This window comes from Falco biarmicus, chromosome 13 (assembly GCF_023638135.1).
Source record: "Falco biarmicus isolate bFalBia1 chromosome 13, bFalBia1.pri, whole genome shotgun sequence".
In the NCBI taxonomy this organism is placed as follows: Eukaryota; Metazoa; Chordata; class Aves; order Falconiformes; family Falconidae; genus Falco; species Falco biarmicus.
The window spans coordinates 7667163-7686409 of record NC_079300.1 but is presented as its reverse complement, the minus strand read 5'-3'; the positions used below and the strand labels follow the sequence as shown (position 1 = coordinate 7686409).

The window sequence follows — 19247 nt, the reverse complement described above, 5'->3', positions numbered from 1 at the left end:
TATGTCATTCCTTCCTTAGACTGACTTAGTCTATGATGTATTATTTACATAACTGCTGCAATATCTATTTCAAAACCAAGTAGACAGCCCTCTCCAGAACTGTAGGCTACCCTGCCTGTCACAGTGATGGGTAAACACTGTCACCTTTTCAGGGCCCAATGAAATACAGAGTAGTAGTAAAGTGCACCATCCATCACATTGGCACTAAGTAGGTTTTTGAAGTAGATTTCAGATCACAAATACTCACATTTTTACTCACAAATGCTGTTTAGACTGTTACCAGAAAGCACAAATTGGATGGCTCATATACAATGGCTATATGATGAATGGACATGACAGGTGGTCAAACAAAATGAGTCTTGCTATTCTACAAATAACCTTGTCAACATGAAAGTAGAGTTGTTGCTCTGCTAGTAGCCGGGCTGCAATAGCTTAATGGTTTTATTTGCTTGAACTTTATTCAAAACAAATATACAAATGAGATACAATGAAGCAGCAGCATAGAAGCAATATTAGCAATCCAACCTGAATACGTGACACACAATACAAATTTTCTACTAAAGCATGCATCACAATTGAAAGCAAATTATTTAGGTTATGAGTAGCTGTTACAAGAATACCTTCTCACAGGAAAACCATTCATGATTTTGTAATCACAGCCCACTGCAAGATATTAAAAACATGTGACTTGTTCCACTACAAGCAATCAAGTCATGCTCTGATGGCTGACCCCAGCTACAGGCACCACCTGCTACTTCTCATTTAAAGCTTTTCTTCTTCCTTTAGTTTAAATAGTAGATAGTACTGTGTAGGAACAAAAGTCGGAAAGATTTGATCACTACCAACTTATCTGTTGCCCAAATAAATAGAGAAATTTCCCTTTTAAGCAAAACTCCAGGGCTAAGGACGCTCCGGGTAAACCTTTTGAAGAATAAAATAAGTAACTGAGGTTTTGTGAGGGTGCTAGGTATCTCAAAGAACTGATTGTCCACAGAGAGTCATTCTTTGGCTTAAGTACAAGCTTCATGTTTTGCCAAAGCCAAGGTCCAACCCTAGTGATGAGTACAATGTCATGTGGGTGGTCCTCATTTCTGCAGAACTCAGAGAAAACTGCCCAAAACAAAACTGAAGGTGGTACATGTGCTGCTGGTAATAACATCAATGATTTTTCCCGGAACATTGGATTTCCTTTAATCTTATGAATTTGTTAGCAACACATTGATTTTCATGAAAGAAAATCTCAAAGGTCACAACTCTACTTTTATCTCATTACAGTTACTCTTATTAAGTTACAATGAGAAAATAATATCACATATTGAGTTTCTAAGTGATAAATGTGCGAAGCCAAACCCATTCATTAGTACTTTTTGCTTGCCCATGGAAAAGTTAAAAGCATACATCATGCATGTTAGGACCTATCACTTGTCTACTTCATTTCACTACTTAACAACAAATTTTAACTTGAAGTTGTTGGGTTGACAGAGCCCCATAACAGAAGCTGCATGGAGATAACAAACATGAGACTCAATATGGAAAGCAGGCAGGTAAGGTACACAAAAACAGAAGATGGAGAGATGTCTCTCTCCCAAAGGAGAACAAGAAATCGATTCTTCCCCTGGAATAAATCACTTGGACTAAAAAGTTTAAGAAAGAGAAACTGAAGCTTGTGAACTTCAGGATGAGAAACATATGGATCTGACTTTCTATCACCCCTCCTATTTCCTACAGTCCAAAATTCAAAATTATATTACTAGTGCATAAAATGATTTAGTTAGCATCATGCAACTTTCCCCATTTTGACTCATTACGAGATTTCCACAGTGCATTACATGTTATCAATAAACACTATGGGCATAAAGTGTCACAAACAAAAGGAAAATACACAATAGTTGCATTTTAACTGTTAGAAATTTAGTAACTAATATGCTATAATTATTAAGGTATTCACAATGTATAAAGGTATTTTGGAAGAGGTATCCTCCAAACCCAATGCCATTCCCAACCTGTTCCAATATGGTCTATTAGTGTTCTAAGTGATGAAAACAATCACCTTTTAAACAAGATGGAAAGTAACCAAGATGGGAAAAGCCCTGCATCATTGGAATAATATTAAATATTTTAAAAAGGAGAAAGACAACTGCAATGCAGTTAGCAGTGAAATTTCAATTTTTCTATTTCAGAAATATTTACTGAGATTTATGCTATCTCAGCTAGGAAAGTAAACAGAAATAATGACCCCTTTGTGCACCCCAAATATATTTGGAAAGCAAATACAGGAAGGCAGCCAGTGAAGACAGTAAAGAGGATAAAACAAGATAATCCAAGATCTTATTTCACTTGGCAAGTAACAAATCCCAACAGGCAGCATCTTTTTGCTGACAAAATTTCGTAACAAAAGCTACAGTAAGATAAAAGCACAAATCAGGATTTTCAAGAGGAAACAGAGCAGATGTGTCAGCTGAGTTGCCACAGAAGTAATTATGCAAGATCCTCAACCATAATTCAGGAGCTCCAGTTACTAGCCCAGCACTCCCACTGCTCTCACTATAGAAAACTTCATCTTACTCTTCCTAAGACATCACTCAAAACAGTAGCACTTATATATCAACAAGGATAACATGTAGCCCTAGACACAGCTTTTAGATGTTAACACCCAAGAAAAAGATGCCAATTCATAAACTCAAATACTTAAAAAAAACCCCCAAAACATATATATCATACGAAGTGTTCAGGTCTAACTATTTTTTAAGTTTGAATTGAAATGGGCCATATCATATTTTACCTGTTTATTTCAAGGCTGTGCATTTCACTATGTATACTTTGCCAGCCAAGTTCAACAAAAACTGATGTTTTCCATCTCTATTTCAACACAAATGACAGAGACAAATGGTCATATTACCTCAAGAGTTCCTTTAGCAGAGTAAGCTGCATACGAGTACAGGAGGTCTTGGTTATGAAGCGTTTTGGTCTCTCTGTTGCACTGTTGTCCACTAGGATAAAAGCATTCACCGCTGTTTTTCAGAGTTACTGTGTTTGAAGAGCCTGGTAGGTCAAGCAAAACAGAGTAATTTACCAGCCGGGCATCTTCAAGGCCTTGGGAACTCCACTGAACCAGAATTTTCATTGCAACGTCTACATCATCTTCTCCTGGGAACTGTAACAAATCTCTGGAAAAAACACACAAGTAAACACAGTTTTAATTTATTTCCCACTAGGAGATTTGTACCTTAGTATGCATCAGTCCATAACTGTATTCATAACGTATAATCAAACATTAAAAAAAATATTAAAAGTTCAGCTCTCATTTATTTTTTTTCCCCCACTTAACTTCTTAGAATTATGAGACAAAAGTAACCACTTTTTTGGAAATAAAAATTAGAAAAAATATTTATAGAAAACATATGCAATGGAAACAAGGAACCTTACAGAAATTATCACAGTAATGGTTTCAAATTTCATCTCTCTGATGCTGATCAAGTCTCTGATACAGCATCAATTTAAACAACCACTAAATATGAAGAACACAATGTGAAGTATAATTTCAGGGACTTCAGGGAGCACATGATGCTGAAAACCAGTTGTAATTACATGTTTGGCTTAAATTCATCAAGTAAAGCAAATTTGCTAAAGAGAATGGAAGCACTCCCCCAAATATTATGCTCGCTGTCAAAAAGTTTTCCTCAGATTTCTTATCTGCACTGAAGGACTACCTGAGCCAACAGCTTGGCAAGCATACAACATGAGCCTGGAAATTATTTTGGCAGATTCTACCAAACGGGCCAACTGAGACTTCAGATGGGTTACTTGGGGCATGTACCACCAGGCTGTATCACTGCTCAACACCTGCTCCTGGATGGGCCATGGGATGAAAATGGTGACAGCACTGAAGGACCACCCTCCTCCCCAGCAAATGCCAAAAAATACAAGATGTATAGAGCATTTTAAATATAACTTTAGAGGACAGATGGTAAAGGGACAACTAAAGGCTTTCCCTGCTTATGTAGGCAGGCACTCATGTAAGCAAAGCAGTGCAGAAATAAAAAGCACTATGCAAATGTATTAGAAAAAAACGTTTGGAATATTTGCTGAATTTTGTGAGGATTTTTTGGTTCTGGGTTTTTTTGTGGGATTGTTTTTTGGGTTATTTTTGTGTGTGGGGGGGTTTTTTGGTGTTTGGTTTTTGTTTTTTTTTTTCCCCTGGTTGTGAGCCTCTCAGGACTGAGAAACAGGCTAAGGATCACAGAGGTACTGATTTCCAGGCACAGAGAGAGGTACTGACACTGACTGAAAGTCTTGCTTACAACCTTTTCTTTGCAAAAAGGCCAACTATATTTAGACTCTTTAGGGTCTTTAACAGACCCTTAAAAAATACCCTGGCTGTCTTGCCCATATCAAAAGCAAAGCCTAATAATGCATAGTCTAAAAAGACTAAAAAAATGTATTAAAAAACAACATTATTGCAAGCAACAGGCATCCAAGGATCCCACCAAGTGCTTTACAGTCACCCTGGTGCTGTTCAGAACCCAGCTGCGATGCCGTAGGCAGGATGCTCCCAGCTGAAAGTACCGGCACTGCTTCCACTGGGATCTGGGATCACCCCAGGGAGAAGTGTACCAAGGAAAGTCTGTGACAGAAAGCAAACACCAAGACGCCCTTCTCCACCCCAACACAACCACCTTGTGGTTCAATGGACCTTTAAAAAAGATAACATCAACACTCTGAAAAGGCAGAAAGTGAAGTTATAACACCTGTTACAGCCTAAGAATAGCTCAAAAATGGTTATTGCATTCAAATGCCTAATGTGAGTCATCACATTATATGGGTGAAATAATTATTCCAATATTCAAAGGACTTAAAAAAAGACACAAAAATTCCCTGTTTAAAGAAACAGTGTTGTATCCCACGCCCCAGGGTAACCACAGGGTTATTAGTGTACAATATTCAAAGACTTTACAAGAACACTGGACTTATGTTGAAGAATTTAGAGATCCTGTCAGGAGGAATAACTGTCTTGGCAGATTTAATCTTTTTAAATTATCTAAAATAGATCTTTGAGTAGTCTACACAAAACAGAAGAGTTAATCCAATCTATAGTACATTACAAGTTTCCAGTTTCATCACCTGTGCCTGCTAATGTAATGACATAAAATTGGGCACTGCAGAAATACAGAAAGTTGTTTGATTAACACAATCGTTAACAGCATATCTGCATTTCCCTCAGGTGATAGAAACATTAATAGAATAAATAATTGAAGAAACTTATCCCAGGCCAATAAGGTTATGGCACACTGCAACAAGAAATACTAAGTTTCAGTAAAAGGAATAAAGCATTAAAAGAAGAAGATACACTAAGCAAATTGCTCCCTTAGTAACAAAAGTAACGTTCCACTTCCTAATTAAATATACATTCTTTGATTTTGTGACAACATATCTGATTAAGTTAAAGAAATGAACACACTCACTATTTACTCCATAATGACTTTATAGTATGTTAAAATCAAATTGTAAATTATGAGCACATCATATTATGATAAATTAGCACATATTACACTATTTCACAAAATCTTATGAACACTAACAGCAAGATTTATGTTTTTCAGATTTCTTAAAATCTTACAAGTGATTAGCACTTGTCTTGGATATACTTTTGCTGACTGCATAGACTTAAAGTCAGAGGTAATTTAACTCATTATTTTTATTACATACTAGTTGGATAACAACTACACCGTGTAAAAATAGTATTTCCTAAACCCAACCAATTTCAGAGAAATATAAAGTTTGGCAGTTCATCCTGGAAAAATCCCAATACTTCACACACACTTGGTAGTACTTCTCCACAAACTGTCAATTAAATTGCTTCCTAAAACTTCCAGGGCACTGAGAATCACAGTAGTAAGACTGAAACAGTGGAAAGAAACAGGCCCTCGGGATGCTTATGTTTCTGAGTTTTGCAAGCGGCTGCATACTTGGTAGGAATCAATAGCAATGAATTGCCAATTTCCATTTGCAATGCTGCCTTTAATATCGTCAGCCAAATTTTTGATTCCCTTACCAAAAAAAGATACTTCACTCAGCTACTTGTTGGGGTTCATTCAATGGGAGAACCCACTAAGTTAATGGGCACATCTCAGTTGCTGTAAATCTGCATAATGTATTGAAGTGGAGCCACCAAAGACTTAAGATTCCGTTCTAAGTTAGAATCAACATATTTATAAAGATAACAGTCTGAATAATACTGTGCCTTTATCAGATGCTCTCAACGAGATTTCCACAAGTTACTTGTCATTACATTCTAATACAGATCAGATAATGAACTAACGTACATCACAATATGACATAAACTTGTATCAAGAGTATTCTGCTCCATCTCAAATATGCTCGGTTCGTGAACTGAAAAAAAAACACCAAAACCAGATAAAATTGCACTTGAAACTCAAAAAGCGCAACCTACATCGCTTGAATAAGGTAAAGTTTTCCCACTTTGGCATGATGAGTAGATCAAGAAAATGCTTATGATTACATGGTCTTGGATTTCCTTTGTATACAAGAACTGTAAGTCATGTTGTACTTACTGCCGCATCAGCTGAATGACCTGACCAGCGAAGAGCATCAGACCATGACTGTTGACAGTTCAAAGTCCTAAAGCTACAAAAATACTTTGAAATAAGAGAAAGATAGTTCTGTAATAAAGCCAGCTTTTCTGCACCTTCTGCAGCGTCAAAAGACCAGTCTTTTAACAGATGATTATGAAAGGTACATGAACACACACACACACAGAATCCCAACACGTCATTTTCAAATTAGTAACCGCAGGGCACATGGAGCTGCAGCAGCTTAAGGGAAAGTCATCTGCTAGAACAACACTTTTGACACAGCCTGCTAAAGAAGAGAGGAAGGTATTGCAAATAAGCCACATGCTCATTGCTGGTGATACACTGGGAAACTGCGAAACACCGCCCAAAGGAAATTGAAAAATTATAAAAGGTCACTCAAACAAGCAGGAGACTGAATAATGTAACTGTACGACACGATTCCTTATCAGACAATCCTATTAAACTGTTACCCCCACCCCACCACTCCAAAAAAAATCTAAAACTGCAGAAGGATTCTACAGCTATAATCTTAAAAATCTACAGGGACAGAATTTTCCCTCAAATATGAAGAGCTTCAGCTGTGGTTTGGGGTTTTTGTTTGTTTGTCTTCACTAAAGGTGCAATGTGTGTACTGCAGTGAGAACAGTGAGAACGGGGAATGGCCTATGCTTCATGGGCTGTTACCAAAGAGAATCTGAATTCCAGTTTTGCCAAGTTAGAAGTTTATCTACTTATTTCCAAATTTTAACTGTAAATTTTTACTCTTTATTTTTTTTCCAATTAACTGAAATTGCTGACAAAGCAATTGCTGGAATTTAGGTAAGAACTAAGAACAAATATAATTTTGGAATTTTTATGGGACAACTGAGTAGTTGTTTTCATATTTGGGGAACAACTGAGTAGTTTTTTTCATATTTGGGGAGTCAAAATGAATTCACCAGGCAACACTTTTTGTAAAGCTACATCAGATCAAAGTGTTATCTTACCTAATATGCTGTTTCCAACAGTAGCTGGTAGAAGATAATAATTAAAAAGCAAGCAGTGCATCATGTGTGGTTACTGTATTTATAGACTTGCATGCATATGTCTGTTTTCCCACTCGTAAACTTTGTCCAGGCTGAATTTTAAAGTGTTTACATATGTTCAGGATTTCAGAACTCGTTTCAGTCCATTAAAAGCAGAGATGTGGCAGTTTCAGCAGTGCTGGGCGAGTGCACAACACTTGCACCGACCAACTGCCTAGCATATGCACAGTATTTTTCGCGGCTGCAGATAGAGGATTTGTTTGTATCTATCACATATAGCGCATACATACAGCAAACTAAATGCATTCAAGAAATACCACCTGCCCAAGCCACATCTGCTTAAATTTTAATTACATATTTCTGTTAATTAGGGTGCTCAGCTGGCTCATCTCCAGCCTGCTGGATCACATTTCCCATGGTCTGAACTGACTGCCACAAATCTGCTGATTCCAAAATAAATTTAAAAAATCCAAGTCCAAGAGAGGATAAACATTTATCAGGAAATTAGAATATGTAAGAGAAAATATTCTCATGATGTAAATACACAGCTTAGTGCAGGACAGGACCCAGGACACTTCAGGCTCTTCAGGTTACATAGCAAGGCCTCCAGCAACCGCTGCAGAAAGCAGATCCGTGATGTCCTTTGTCACGTCTGCCACCATGCTCCATATATTTGGGATATTCTGGGCATATTTTCAGCACTGATATTAAAATTATTTTTTTGGCAGTCATGAGGCACAAGGAATCTGGTACTCTGTTCGTTCTTGTCACGTGATGACCATAGTAAAGACCGAAACTAACAGGTAAGTCTATTCAAATATGCTTCATAAAACATAAACAAACAAAATAATCCTGGCCTACAGCACAAAACCAACAGAAAGCTGTGGTTAAACGTAACATTTGGACAGTAGATATGGGCTAACTAACCACTATGTGACATGATGCTGCTTCTCCTTTTTGCCTGTTTTTTGGCCAGCCAGTTTCATCACCCACAGCAGCCTCACCATCAAAGATGGACCCCCAAAGGGAGGCAGGGCTTTCTGACAGCCCTGCACTGTCATCCAGCTCTGCCTGATGGAAAAAGAAATTATACATGGCTCATCAGAATACAGAATGCATGGTCTGTCCTAATCACAGGAAAGCTAAAACCCGATTCATTCTGGGGTAACAACATATCACTTCTGTTATTAAAGGGAGAATTTACATATATGCGCCCACATATCTCTATGAGTGCTACACAGTGCCTACAATATAGGTATCATGTTATTAACATAAAAGAGCATGAGTTATGACAGTTTTTACTTTTCACAGACACAGAATAAATACAATTTATAGTAAAAATGTAACATCCGATAAAAGCACACCAGCTCTAGATTTGGTTGTGCACTTCTCTAGCAGAAAAAGGTTTTTGATTTTTTTCCTTTTTTTTTTTTTTTTTTTTTCATTATTTGCACTATAGTTTTTGGATATTTTCAGCATAAAGGGACTCGCGTCATCTATTTAGACAATTATACCATAAGCAAGCACAAAACCACTTTGAAACAAAACTTCATGGCATTTTTGTAACACGCTGAGGTCCATCTGGCTATTAGAGTTTCGCGAGGATACCAGACCATACCTACCTTCTTCTATCATAACATAATTACATGTGCAATAGCTTCAGACCAAACCGCTCATTTTCCTTAGAAGTTCTTTGTCATGGGATTGAAGAACACCCTCAGAATTCAGCCCATGCTGGCTCCCAAGCTTAGCTATGTTGTACATTCTCCCACACATACTACACGACTACTAAGCATATTGCTACTACCCACCACACATCAGAGAGTCAAATGCCTTTTAAATATTTAAACTAAAACTACTGGGGATAGTTCAAACCTCACTTGCCAACCTCAGGATACAAGCCCAACTTTCATTCAAAGCAGATGGCGGAAGGCACTGAAAAATTACTGAATCTCTCATTCTGTGATCCCACAGTTTATTGGAACTCAAGGAATTCATTGTTCCTGTACACTAAACATTGCAAAGCCATATATTAGCCATAGGTGAGCTGTCCAAAGCTTCCTAAGAGATCTGGATGTCGGTTATGCTGACATCTAGCCAGCATGCAAATTTTCCAAATACTTCAGAACATCAGATTTCCAGTGAGTTCCAATAGGGGTCTATCAACTGATTTCCCAGAAGAGGGTGAAGATAGGGTAAGTGCACACAAAATCCCTCAACTACTCTTCTAGTCTACTTTAAGATCAGAAGATTAAAAATATAATAAAAAAAATATTAAAAAAAGCAGTAGCTCTGAATATATGTAACTTCTAAGAGAGCATTCACCCTGATTTTCAGCAGTAAAAACCCATTCTAATCTGAAAAGGGCTCATTCAGGTCTATTTGTTTAATAAACAACAATTCTTCCCGTTAGTGATCTTTTACTGGGGAAATAAACAGCCATGGTAAAACCCTATGACTTGCCTATTCTAGTATCAGACATAGAAACAACATGATATTATATTTTAAATTAGTGTTAATGTAACAGTATGCTCTACATGTTCACTCAGAGTTCAAGAGCCCATCACATTCTAGTGGTCTATTAATGGAAAAATACTGATTACATGTTATTATTGTTGGAGAAGGAAAATTTTTGAAAACTGTTATTGAATGATGTAAGTGCAGCAACTGAAACAGTCATATGATTTATGAGTTAATCTAATGAATTATACTCTGTCACAGAACAGAGCACCTGGCCAGATCCACCAACATATCCTCAACTGACGTTTGTAGAAATCACCTCAATGAATCCAAGTTTGGAAAGGTTAAGATCTGTCAACAAGCAAGACATCTGCAAATGCATTACATTTTAAAAAAAGTTCAGTATGTGTTCACCATGTAGAAATGGTGAGAGTTTGTTCTGAATCCTTTTGCTTTGATTTTCAATAATTTCTGATATCATAAGTCACAATTTTAGAAGCAACTGTAGGTATACACTGCATCCCAGCACAAGGAAGGTTCTTGTTTTATTCTTCTGTGTATGAACTTCTAAGGAACCATAGTGAATACTCAGTATTTCATGATTCAGAAGCACCTGCAAGGGCCCGTCAAAAATCCCTCATCTAAGGGCCAAAAAATATTGCATATGTGCACTAACGTTTAAGTCCAGAAATTGCTGGGCAAAGAACTGAAGAGCTAATTCAAATCCTTTGCAAGACAGCCAATGAAATTTTGAACATATGCAAAATATGTTATCTGCATTGTTAGTTTGATAGAAACTGTTTTGAATACATCAGATTTTAGAAAATAAAGACTTTCTTAATACAGTTTTTATTTGCAGTATGGAAAAGAGATGGCAAAAGATTAACATCACCACAGTAGTTTATGAATGAATTGCCTTATCAACAGAGCACAAAAGTACAGGAAAATGCATTGGCCAAAGTGAAGGTTGTTTGACCACGTTAATTTGCAATGGACTATGAGCATGTGTAATCAGCTGAAGTTCTGCTGTTGTGCAATAACTTGTTAAATTACTGCTTTTTCATCATTTACAACCATGTAGCCAAAATGTGAAAGGCATTTGACTTCGATATTAAACCAGATGCCCAAGAAATGAAAACCACAAACTAGTATAAGTTTTTGGAAATGTTTAGTATAAAGCAAATCAATCAAGGGCAGACAGGTAGGCAATGGACAGAGCCAGGAACAGAAACCAGACTGCCCGATTAACACTTGTGGGTTTCAGTTATTAAAACATCTTATACGTGATTTTAAAACATTATTTTTTTATTATTATTTTTTAAAGCACTCACTTTTCCTTGACACACATTTTGTTTAATTATCCAGTGTAGAGACAGATGAGAATGTCATTTAATAATCCCCCCCTCCCCCCCCCTCATTCTGGAGACACATAAAAACAGGATGGTAATCACCATCCATTTTCCGAATAGTTAATGAACCACAGAAACCTTAATATGGAGAATGACAGCTCCAGACCCTCAAATGGGCTATTTTTCAAAATCGCAAGGCCTGTTAATTCCAGATGGAGAAGTGAGAGGAGATACCTTTTACAATGTATACTTCATCGCAAAAGATGTAACCAAAATGAACAAAGAATCCTGGCAATGACAAGAGGTTTTAGGTGAAAGGCTGCCCTTCCAGGAAAGCAAGCAAATCCTGCTTCTTCCTAACACTGGCCTCTCAGTCTCCACATACTACAAACAGGACTCATCTACTCCTTCATACATTTCTTAATATGTTTTTAATACAGTAAACTGTTTTCAATAGATGAACTGTCTGTATAAAAAGTTCTTTTGAACGGAGATATCTACACAATAAACCTCCTTTTTTCCCCCATCACTAAATCTCATTTGCAAGACGATCCCCCAAAATGATGCCATTTTCTTTCAAAATCAGTAAGATTGCAACTACTTTTTTCTTATTAACATACATAGCTGCTAAGTTTCAGTCACAAGAAAACATGTTTTCCTCAGCATCTATATCTACACAATTCCATCTATAGTATATTAAATAACTATGTCCATGGAAATAATAGCACTCTCTATGACTTAATCCAAACTTTTATTTTGGACATCAAGGAGAGCTTAGCCTCTGTTTTAAATACGGTAAACATAATAATGTATCTACTACATTACATTTGCATGATAAAAATATATTATTTTCTTCAAAGTTTATGGGTCTAATTATTTAACAAAGGGATTTGCTACTGTTTTCTCCGAATGCAAGAAAAGAACAAGATCCCAAGCTCCAAACAACTGTACCCTGCATTTTCTGACAGGATACAATGCCGAGGACAGTGCACGCTGCAGCTGCAGAAGAGCAGCAAAAAGACAATCCGCCACATTGAAAGTGTTTGCATATAACCCAGCAGAGCACCGACCCAGCAAAACTTCACAATGATATAATCTTCTTTTCTTCCTAGACCACAGGGAACATGTCACTGCCTCAATAAAATGTGACCAGCTGCATAATCAAGTCCAAGTGGTACCTTTTACTGTTGGAGACAATTGCATTTACTTACAGCCAGAGACCATTTCTGTATGGAAGTGAATAGCAGTGGATGTTTCACTCTTTTATATAAAAAACCTATTGATCAAAAAAAAAAACCAAAACCCAACCTCAAACCTTGATTTCTATATAGCAAATCTGCTGATTTAAAAAAAAATAATAAAAGAAATAAATCTCAATCCTGCCCAACTGGCAGGATTTTATTCCTTTCAATTGCCAATCATTAGGTTACACTGTGAACTGAAAAGCAATTAGCTTGAATGCTGGGTGTTATTCTGACGGTAAGGGACATCTTTATTTGAACTGTACAATTTAACTTTTGAATAATACCCCAGTTCCAAAAGAACAAAGAGGGATTAAAAGGGCATGCTAACTCAAAATCCTAGAAAAATTAGCAATGCTTAGAAAAAGCTACCTATTATTTTAAAGTTTAGGATTATTTGGAATTAGATAATTCCCCAAATAAATAAATAATTTATAAAATTAAAAAGGAAAACCCTTCATTTTATTTCATGACTAGAGAACTTAACCTTATATATAGAAAAGCATATGATAGCCACAAGACGATGCCATGTAACCTTTCTGTTACCAGTCTCATTTTCATATCAGCATATGTTACCTTGCCAGTGCAGATCTAAGGGAACTAGAGAGAATTCTAGTTGATATATCAGCTTGGACGTTTTACAGAAATATTTAAAAGTTCAGTCAGGTCTATTAGTTAAAATGAAAACTGCAGATAAAATAAAAAAATAAAAAAAAGGGGGGGGGGGGGGCTAGAAAGGATACAATACCATTTCTATGTATTTATGGAATGAAAGTAGTATCATGAATGTCATACCACATGGCTTAGTTCAGATAATCTCCATTTCACCAGCTGAACTGCGTATCAGCTGGATTTGTTTTTATATGAAAATACTGACATCTTTAAACTGACCCTTCAGTTCTAATATACAACTGAGGAAATCAACACTGATAACCAAAACAGTATCCTGAAGTTATTTATGCTGTACCGCAAATCAAATAGCTTGTGGCTATACAAAAAGCCCTCCCTAAAGGAGCAAGCATAAAATCTTACAAAGACAGTCCTGGGAAGAGACCACAGGAGATCATTTGGTTAAAGCAGGCCCAGCTCACCCAGCTGCCACTCCAGGCAGATGTTTTCCTGCCCTGTTCCAAATATAGAAACTCCTTGTCCATCCTAAATAATCACCCTACGTAGCACTGCATTTGCGCACACTATTTTCTCCTTTCCACCACCAATGCTGAGAACAGACTAATCTTTGTTCTCTTTGCAACATTATTTTTGCATACCTAAGGATTACTCTTACGGCCTTCCCTCCTCTAACCTTGTCTTAAACCAAAACTGTCAGTCTTGTCATGTTTCCTCAGAGCTCCTGCTCCTGAAATCTCTGATCGCCCTCCCTGGTATCTTCTGGCCCCTTTTCCAGCATGTGCCCACTCCTCCTGAAACTCAGTTCCAACAAATGGACACTGTGAATATGCCACTTGCACTGAAAATGAATGGTTAGTATCCAATTGTTGTTTGCCTTCATAAAAGTCAATTATTATTCCTCTGCTGTCCTTTATTCAATTTCACCTCCGTACCTTCTCCAGTAAGTTCACAGAGCCCTTTAGCTCTGTTGACCTCGAAAACGCTCCTCATTTAATCACTCCTTTCCTGTCAGAAAAATGGTCCCGAACACATCTCAATGTACTGCATAAAGTAGGTCAGACTTTCAAAATGCTGAGAATTCCCTTTTAAGAATGGATTCCCTCCCCCCTGCAAAGAACCTCAAAACCCCCAACACAACCAAACCCACTCAAACAGCTCCCACAGAAATAACTAAGCTCAAGTGCAAGACTTCCAGAGTTGTGCTGTCTGCCTCATGCCAGACTTCATCATACCCCTGTGAGTGCAGAGAGCAACCTGGCCTGGCCACAGCAGCACATTTGCACTGAAGTGAGTCCTCCCAAAACATCAAGTGGGCTTTGACTCAAGAAGTAAATTTTACAAGGATTTAAAGTACAAAGATAAACTTTTCGAAGTAGGCAAAATTAAAAGTATCTGCTTGCTCAGTTCTAAGTCTCTACCAATCTCGAGTCTGGAGCTGCTTTGAGATTTGGCTTCAAAAGTCATCACTGTTTGCAATAAGAATTCTGTGGGTTTGCTCTTTGTCCAGCAAATTTGCAGTCTCTCTCTCCCTCTATTACAACCACCTGTACAGCCCACTCCAGGTCCACACAAAAAAAGTCCCTCTTTCTGACACTTCTAAGGCTGATTTACCCACTTCATCTCCTCCTAGGAGTCTCTGTACCACAAACCCCAAAGCAGTTGCTCTATAAAGTCCGCACATCTCCAGTAAAGTTCCTCTTCAAGGGACACTCCTTTTACACATTTAACATGCCCTCCTTTAACCATGCACACCCAAAAGGGTAACGTGCTCCCCCAAAGCAATCTATTCACCTGTATTTTCTTGCCTATTCTAGACTTCCCTCAGATTTCTGGCCCTCCTTTATCCAAAAATAAAATGAAGCACACAAAGTGTCCCGGGAACAGTGGGGGGGTGGTTTCATGGAGTAATACTTAAATGGTATAATTCACTTTCAGCATCTCTTACGATCTAACTAAAATTTCAAATCTCATTTTTACGCAAATAAAACAAAAATAAAAGACAAAACAAACACCAACATGCAGATGTTTAGGAATTGGAATCAAGGCTGAAGAATTAAAATGCCCCCTAGTATTCAACATACTTTAATGTGCAATCCCCTGAATTGCTTATTGCAAGAACAAATGAGCTATTGTGGTACAGTGATGTTTCAACCTGAAGGCCAGAGGGGGGTGGCTGTTGCTAGGCAGTAAAGAGGAAAGTGCTCTATTCCAAAGCTGCATTATCAATTAAATCTTGGGGGGGGGGGGGGGCGGGCAGAAAGCAATATCAGTATATATAAATGGTAAAATTTGTATATTTTCTTGTCTCTCTTCCTGCAAGGATATTATGATTCTGAGTTTGCTCTTATTGTGGTGTTAATAAAGCTACAGAGAGACACGAGGGCATGGAACAGGACTCAGAAATTCAGCAGCGGAGCAGGTTTTTACTGGGTATGCACATACAGAACGTGGTCATGTTATCTACAGTGCAAAAAATAAAAATATTGGCATCGTCATCCTGCACTGCTTCTTACATCTACTATGAAGACAAAGTAATCTAATTAAAGTATCTACTAGCTAGAGGAATTCTGGAAGGCAGATGGTCTATTTGTTATTAACATGACATGGATACTCACATTCTTGGTAACAAACTACCTACGTGGATTATGCAGACACAACATTTCATCTCAAGTTTCTTAAAAATCTGTGACATTAACACGTATGACACATTCACTGACACATAAAAAAGATAAATATTGGAATTGAAAAACTACAAAGGGGTTGGAAGTCTGGATATATTTAATCAAGCTGAACCATACAGAGCAGGTTCATACTTTTTAATCAGTGAGAAAGAATAAAACCACAGCTTTACCAGTGCAGCTACAGTCAAAAATGTATAAACAGACAAAAAAGTAAAAATTGGCAATTGTCACTATACCTGAAGCAATAGCCACTAAAACACGGGTATCTGAAAAGTCTGTGTTTTGGGGGAACTAAAGATAAATTTAGTTTAGTTCTACTGGAAGTCTTCACAAAACAAATCTACCTTACTTAGTAAATGTGGGAACACAGCAACAGTTTCACTGCAGTCTAAGCTGTATCGTACCCATTCTTCAACTTCTTCCTCCACCCACCCCCAAATGCTTGAGATTAATGGCCCATATTGCTGCGTATTCACTGATGCTTTCACTGCAAACAGAATTCTGCCACAAAGAGAAAAACACAACAGCGAAAGACTCAACAATTCATGTGCATTTATTCCCAGAGCAACACATTATAATAGCAAATTACGAATTTTGCATGCATCTATTTTAATGAACTGATTTAAATTATACAAGTGCAAATCCATATGTAGACATTATTTTAAAGCAGTAGTTCTGTTTAATGAGAAACCATTGGAGACTTCTACTTCTCTGCATTTTCTGCCAGCTGAAAGCACACCCACAAGCACTTTCCACAACTCCACCGCCACAAAGCGGTAACACGTCACTCCAGTGAAAACTGCAAGCTCTCTCCTGAGCCCAGTTAAAACTATACCCAAGTAATCTCTTTTTAAACAAAAATATGCACACCTAAATTTAGATAAATTCTTTCAATTTCTTCCCAGGCAGAGACAAAGACAACTAGGAAAGCGTTTATGGATTTCTGAGTTTTGTTTAGATGCTTAATCAAGTTATTTTTAATTAAAACTTCCCTTTGAGTACGAGGAACAATTACTATGAGACCTGAGTAATTCCGGGCATGTTAGAAGACAAAAAGAAGTAAGAAAAATACATTACTGTGAGCCTTGCTATTGAAGAAAATAATGATCAAAAAATGCATGCAATATTGAGTCAAACAAATTGTGAATTTTATTCAACCTGATCACCAATTAAAATAAATATCACATGTGGTTAAGCTTTGAAATTCACTTTATCTGAAATCATTGTAACACAGAACACAAGGGAAGATGTTGAGCATATTTTCAGTGAAGTTAATAGTTTTGTCAACAAGATACAGTATTAGCTGTGATATTTATATAAGCAGTTTCTTCCAAAGTGCCTACAGGATTTAGAAAAGCAAAAAGACTTAAGCTTCTATTTTGAATTGCATGTGGGAGCATCTTTTCTATATAATGTTGCGAACAGCAAGTTTCCTTAGCTAACGGCAATAATGCTATATAAATGAAGAGTCTTGGTATTCACAGAGAGAGCGCAAAAAGGCTACAGTCACTCAAGTACGTGCCAGTCACTGTGAATTAAGATAAAGTCCTTAAAAATTGTTATTTTAAAGAAAAAACTGTTTGCTTCTTTCTGTTTCTCGATGAACTCTGTACCGTCAAAAGTGTCAAATCCTGCCTACAGCTCCTCTTCTTTCTGAGGTTTTGACATTTGCTTTGTGTTGGGGTTGGAGGTGGAGGGGGGTCGCTTCACATCTCGTACTTTTTTTACCATTCTGTATTGGAGTTTTTCTACCACCTTTCCTCACCATAATCCTCTTGCAACTACAAACTGTCCTGTGGTAACATCAGTCTCTGACAGCTTCACATCTGCTCTCTTCCTTTACCACATTTCACCTCTGAAACATCCCTTGCCAACTCCATCCCACTATTCCACCATAACACGTTACTCACAGCACTAAGCTGATACGGTCAGCCAACAAATACTGTAATTTATTTCAGCCTTGGGACCAAATAAACAAATACAGCAAATACACCTTGAGTGGAGAAAGAAAAAAATAATTCAGCTGGACAGGGAAGCTGGCCCACATATGCCTCCCCCAGCCCTTCATTCTGCACATCACAAGAGAAAGACTCTAGAAATATGGGCTTATAAAAAAAATTTACTCACAATATCCAGACAGTGAGTGGGGAGAGGAATAGTCTAGCTGCCTAAAGTGTTTTCCAGCCTTGTACTCAGGTTTGAAAATTTTAGATAAAAGTGATGTCATCAGAGGTAACTTGGGAGTCTGTGCCCACAAATTTGCTCTCTAGATTAGCAAAAGGCACAAATTCTTTTAAAAATATACAAAATCTTTTTCCACTTTGATAATTAGGTTCTAAATTTCATTTAACAATATTACTCATGCTTTTCACGACTAACATGGCATTTATTTTTTTATTATTGTTTTTTTTTAGGAACAACAAAGCAGTGTATTTAAGGTTGTGGGGTTTTGGGGTGTTTTTTTAAGGAAAAAGAAGAAGAAAAAGATTTGTATAACTGTTATCCAGAATGGGAAATGAGAAAAATCTTCCTCTAAAATCTTCCTCTGTATTATCTTATCCTCTCTTCACCTGGGCCACTATGTTAGGATAGGTGGCTTAATGACACATTTATGTGAAGACAATAGCTTTATAGCTTACTATATACTACATTGCTAGAATGCATTTCTGAAATCATCAACAAAATTACCCTCTCTCTAGCTATGTATGTAGCATACCTATCAGTACTTGGAAAAACTGAATCAATCAAATTATCCACAGCCAAGAAATCTTTTTCCTTTTTTTTTTAAATGGATGGTTAACATTAGAATCTCAGATCTACTTTCAGATAAATAAATAAATAAAATCCAGAATTAAAAATTATGAGCACTGGAAATTAGGTCACATATGTAGGGGTTCTATTAAAGAGTTAAGTAGCCAGTTTAGAAGACTATTTCCTCCTTGATTATAAAATTTTCCCACGGAAGACTGGCAAGTGCGCAGCACCGTGCGTTTCTAAGGGTGAGACACGTTGCACCACTCAGTACCCAAATGGTTTAACCTCTTCTACCCAGTCAGGCCTCAGCCCTAAGTCTCAGCACACTGCTCTCGAGATGATGCTCTCCCTTCAAATATGCTGCTACCTTATCAGTACTGGAAATCCACCCAACAGACTCCTACATCTCCAGCTGCAGCTGTTCCCACTAAAGGGATTATTGCCCCAAGCCCTTCCCAACCCCTTTGCCCTCCACCTGAAAACTACAGTTTATTTAGCTCTGTTGATGGAACAA

General features: G+C 37.3%; 1 protein-coding gene across 8 annotated transcripts in view; it reads right to left on the bottom strand.

The window, feature by feature from the left end:
• The window catches only part of NAALADL2 (N-acetylated alpha-linked acidic dipeptidase like 2), a 507046-nt gene that overhangs the window by 242704 nt on the left and 245095 nt on the right, over nucleotides 1-19247 (bottom strand). For all 8 annotated transcript variants that reach the window (XM_056358613.1, XM_056358610.1, XM_056358614.1 and 5 more), the window contains one exon: nucleotides 2900-3167. In XM_056358613.1, the coding sequence (XP_056214588.1) occupies nucleotides 2900-3167 (268 nt within the window). The remainder of the gene's footprint in view (nucleotides 1-2899; nucleotides 3168-19247) is intronic.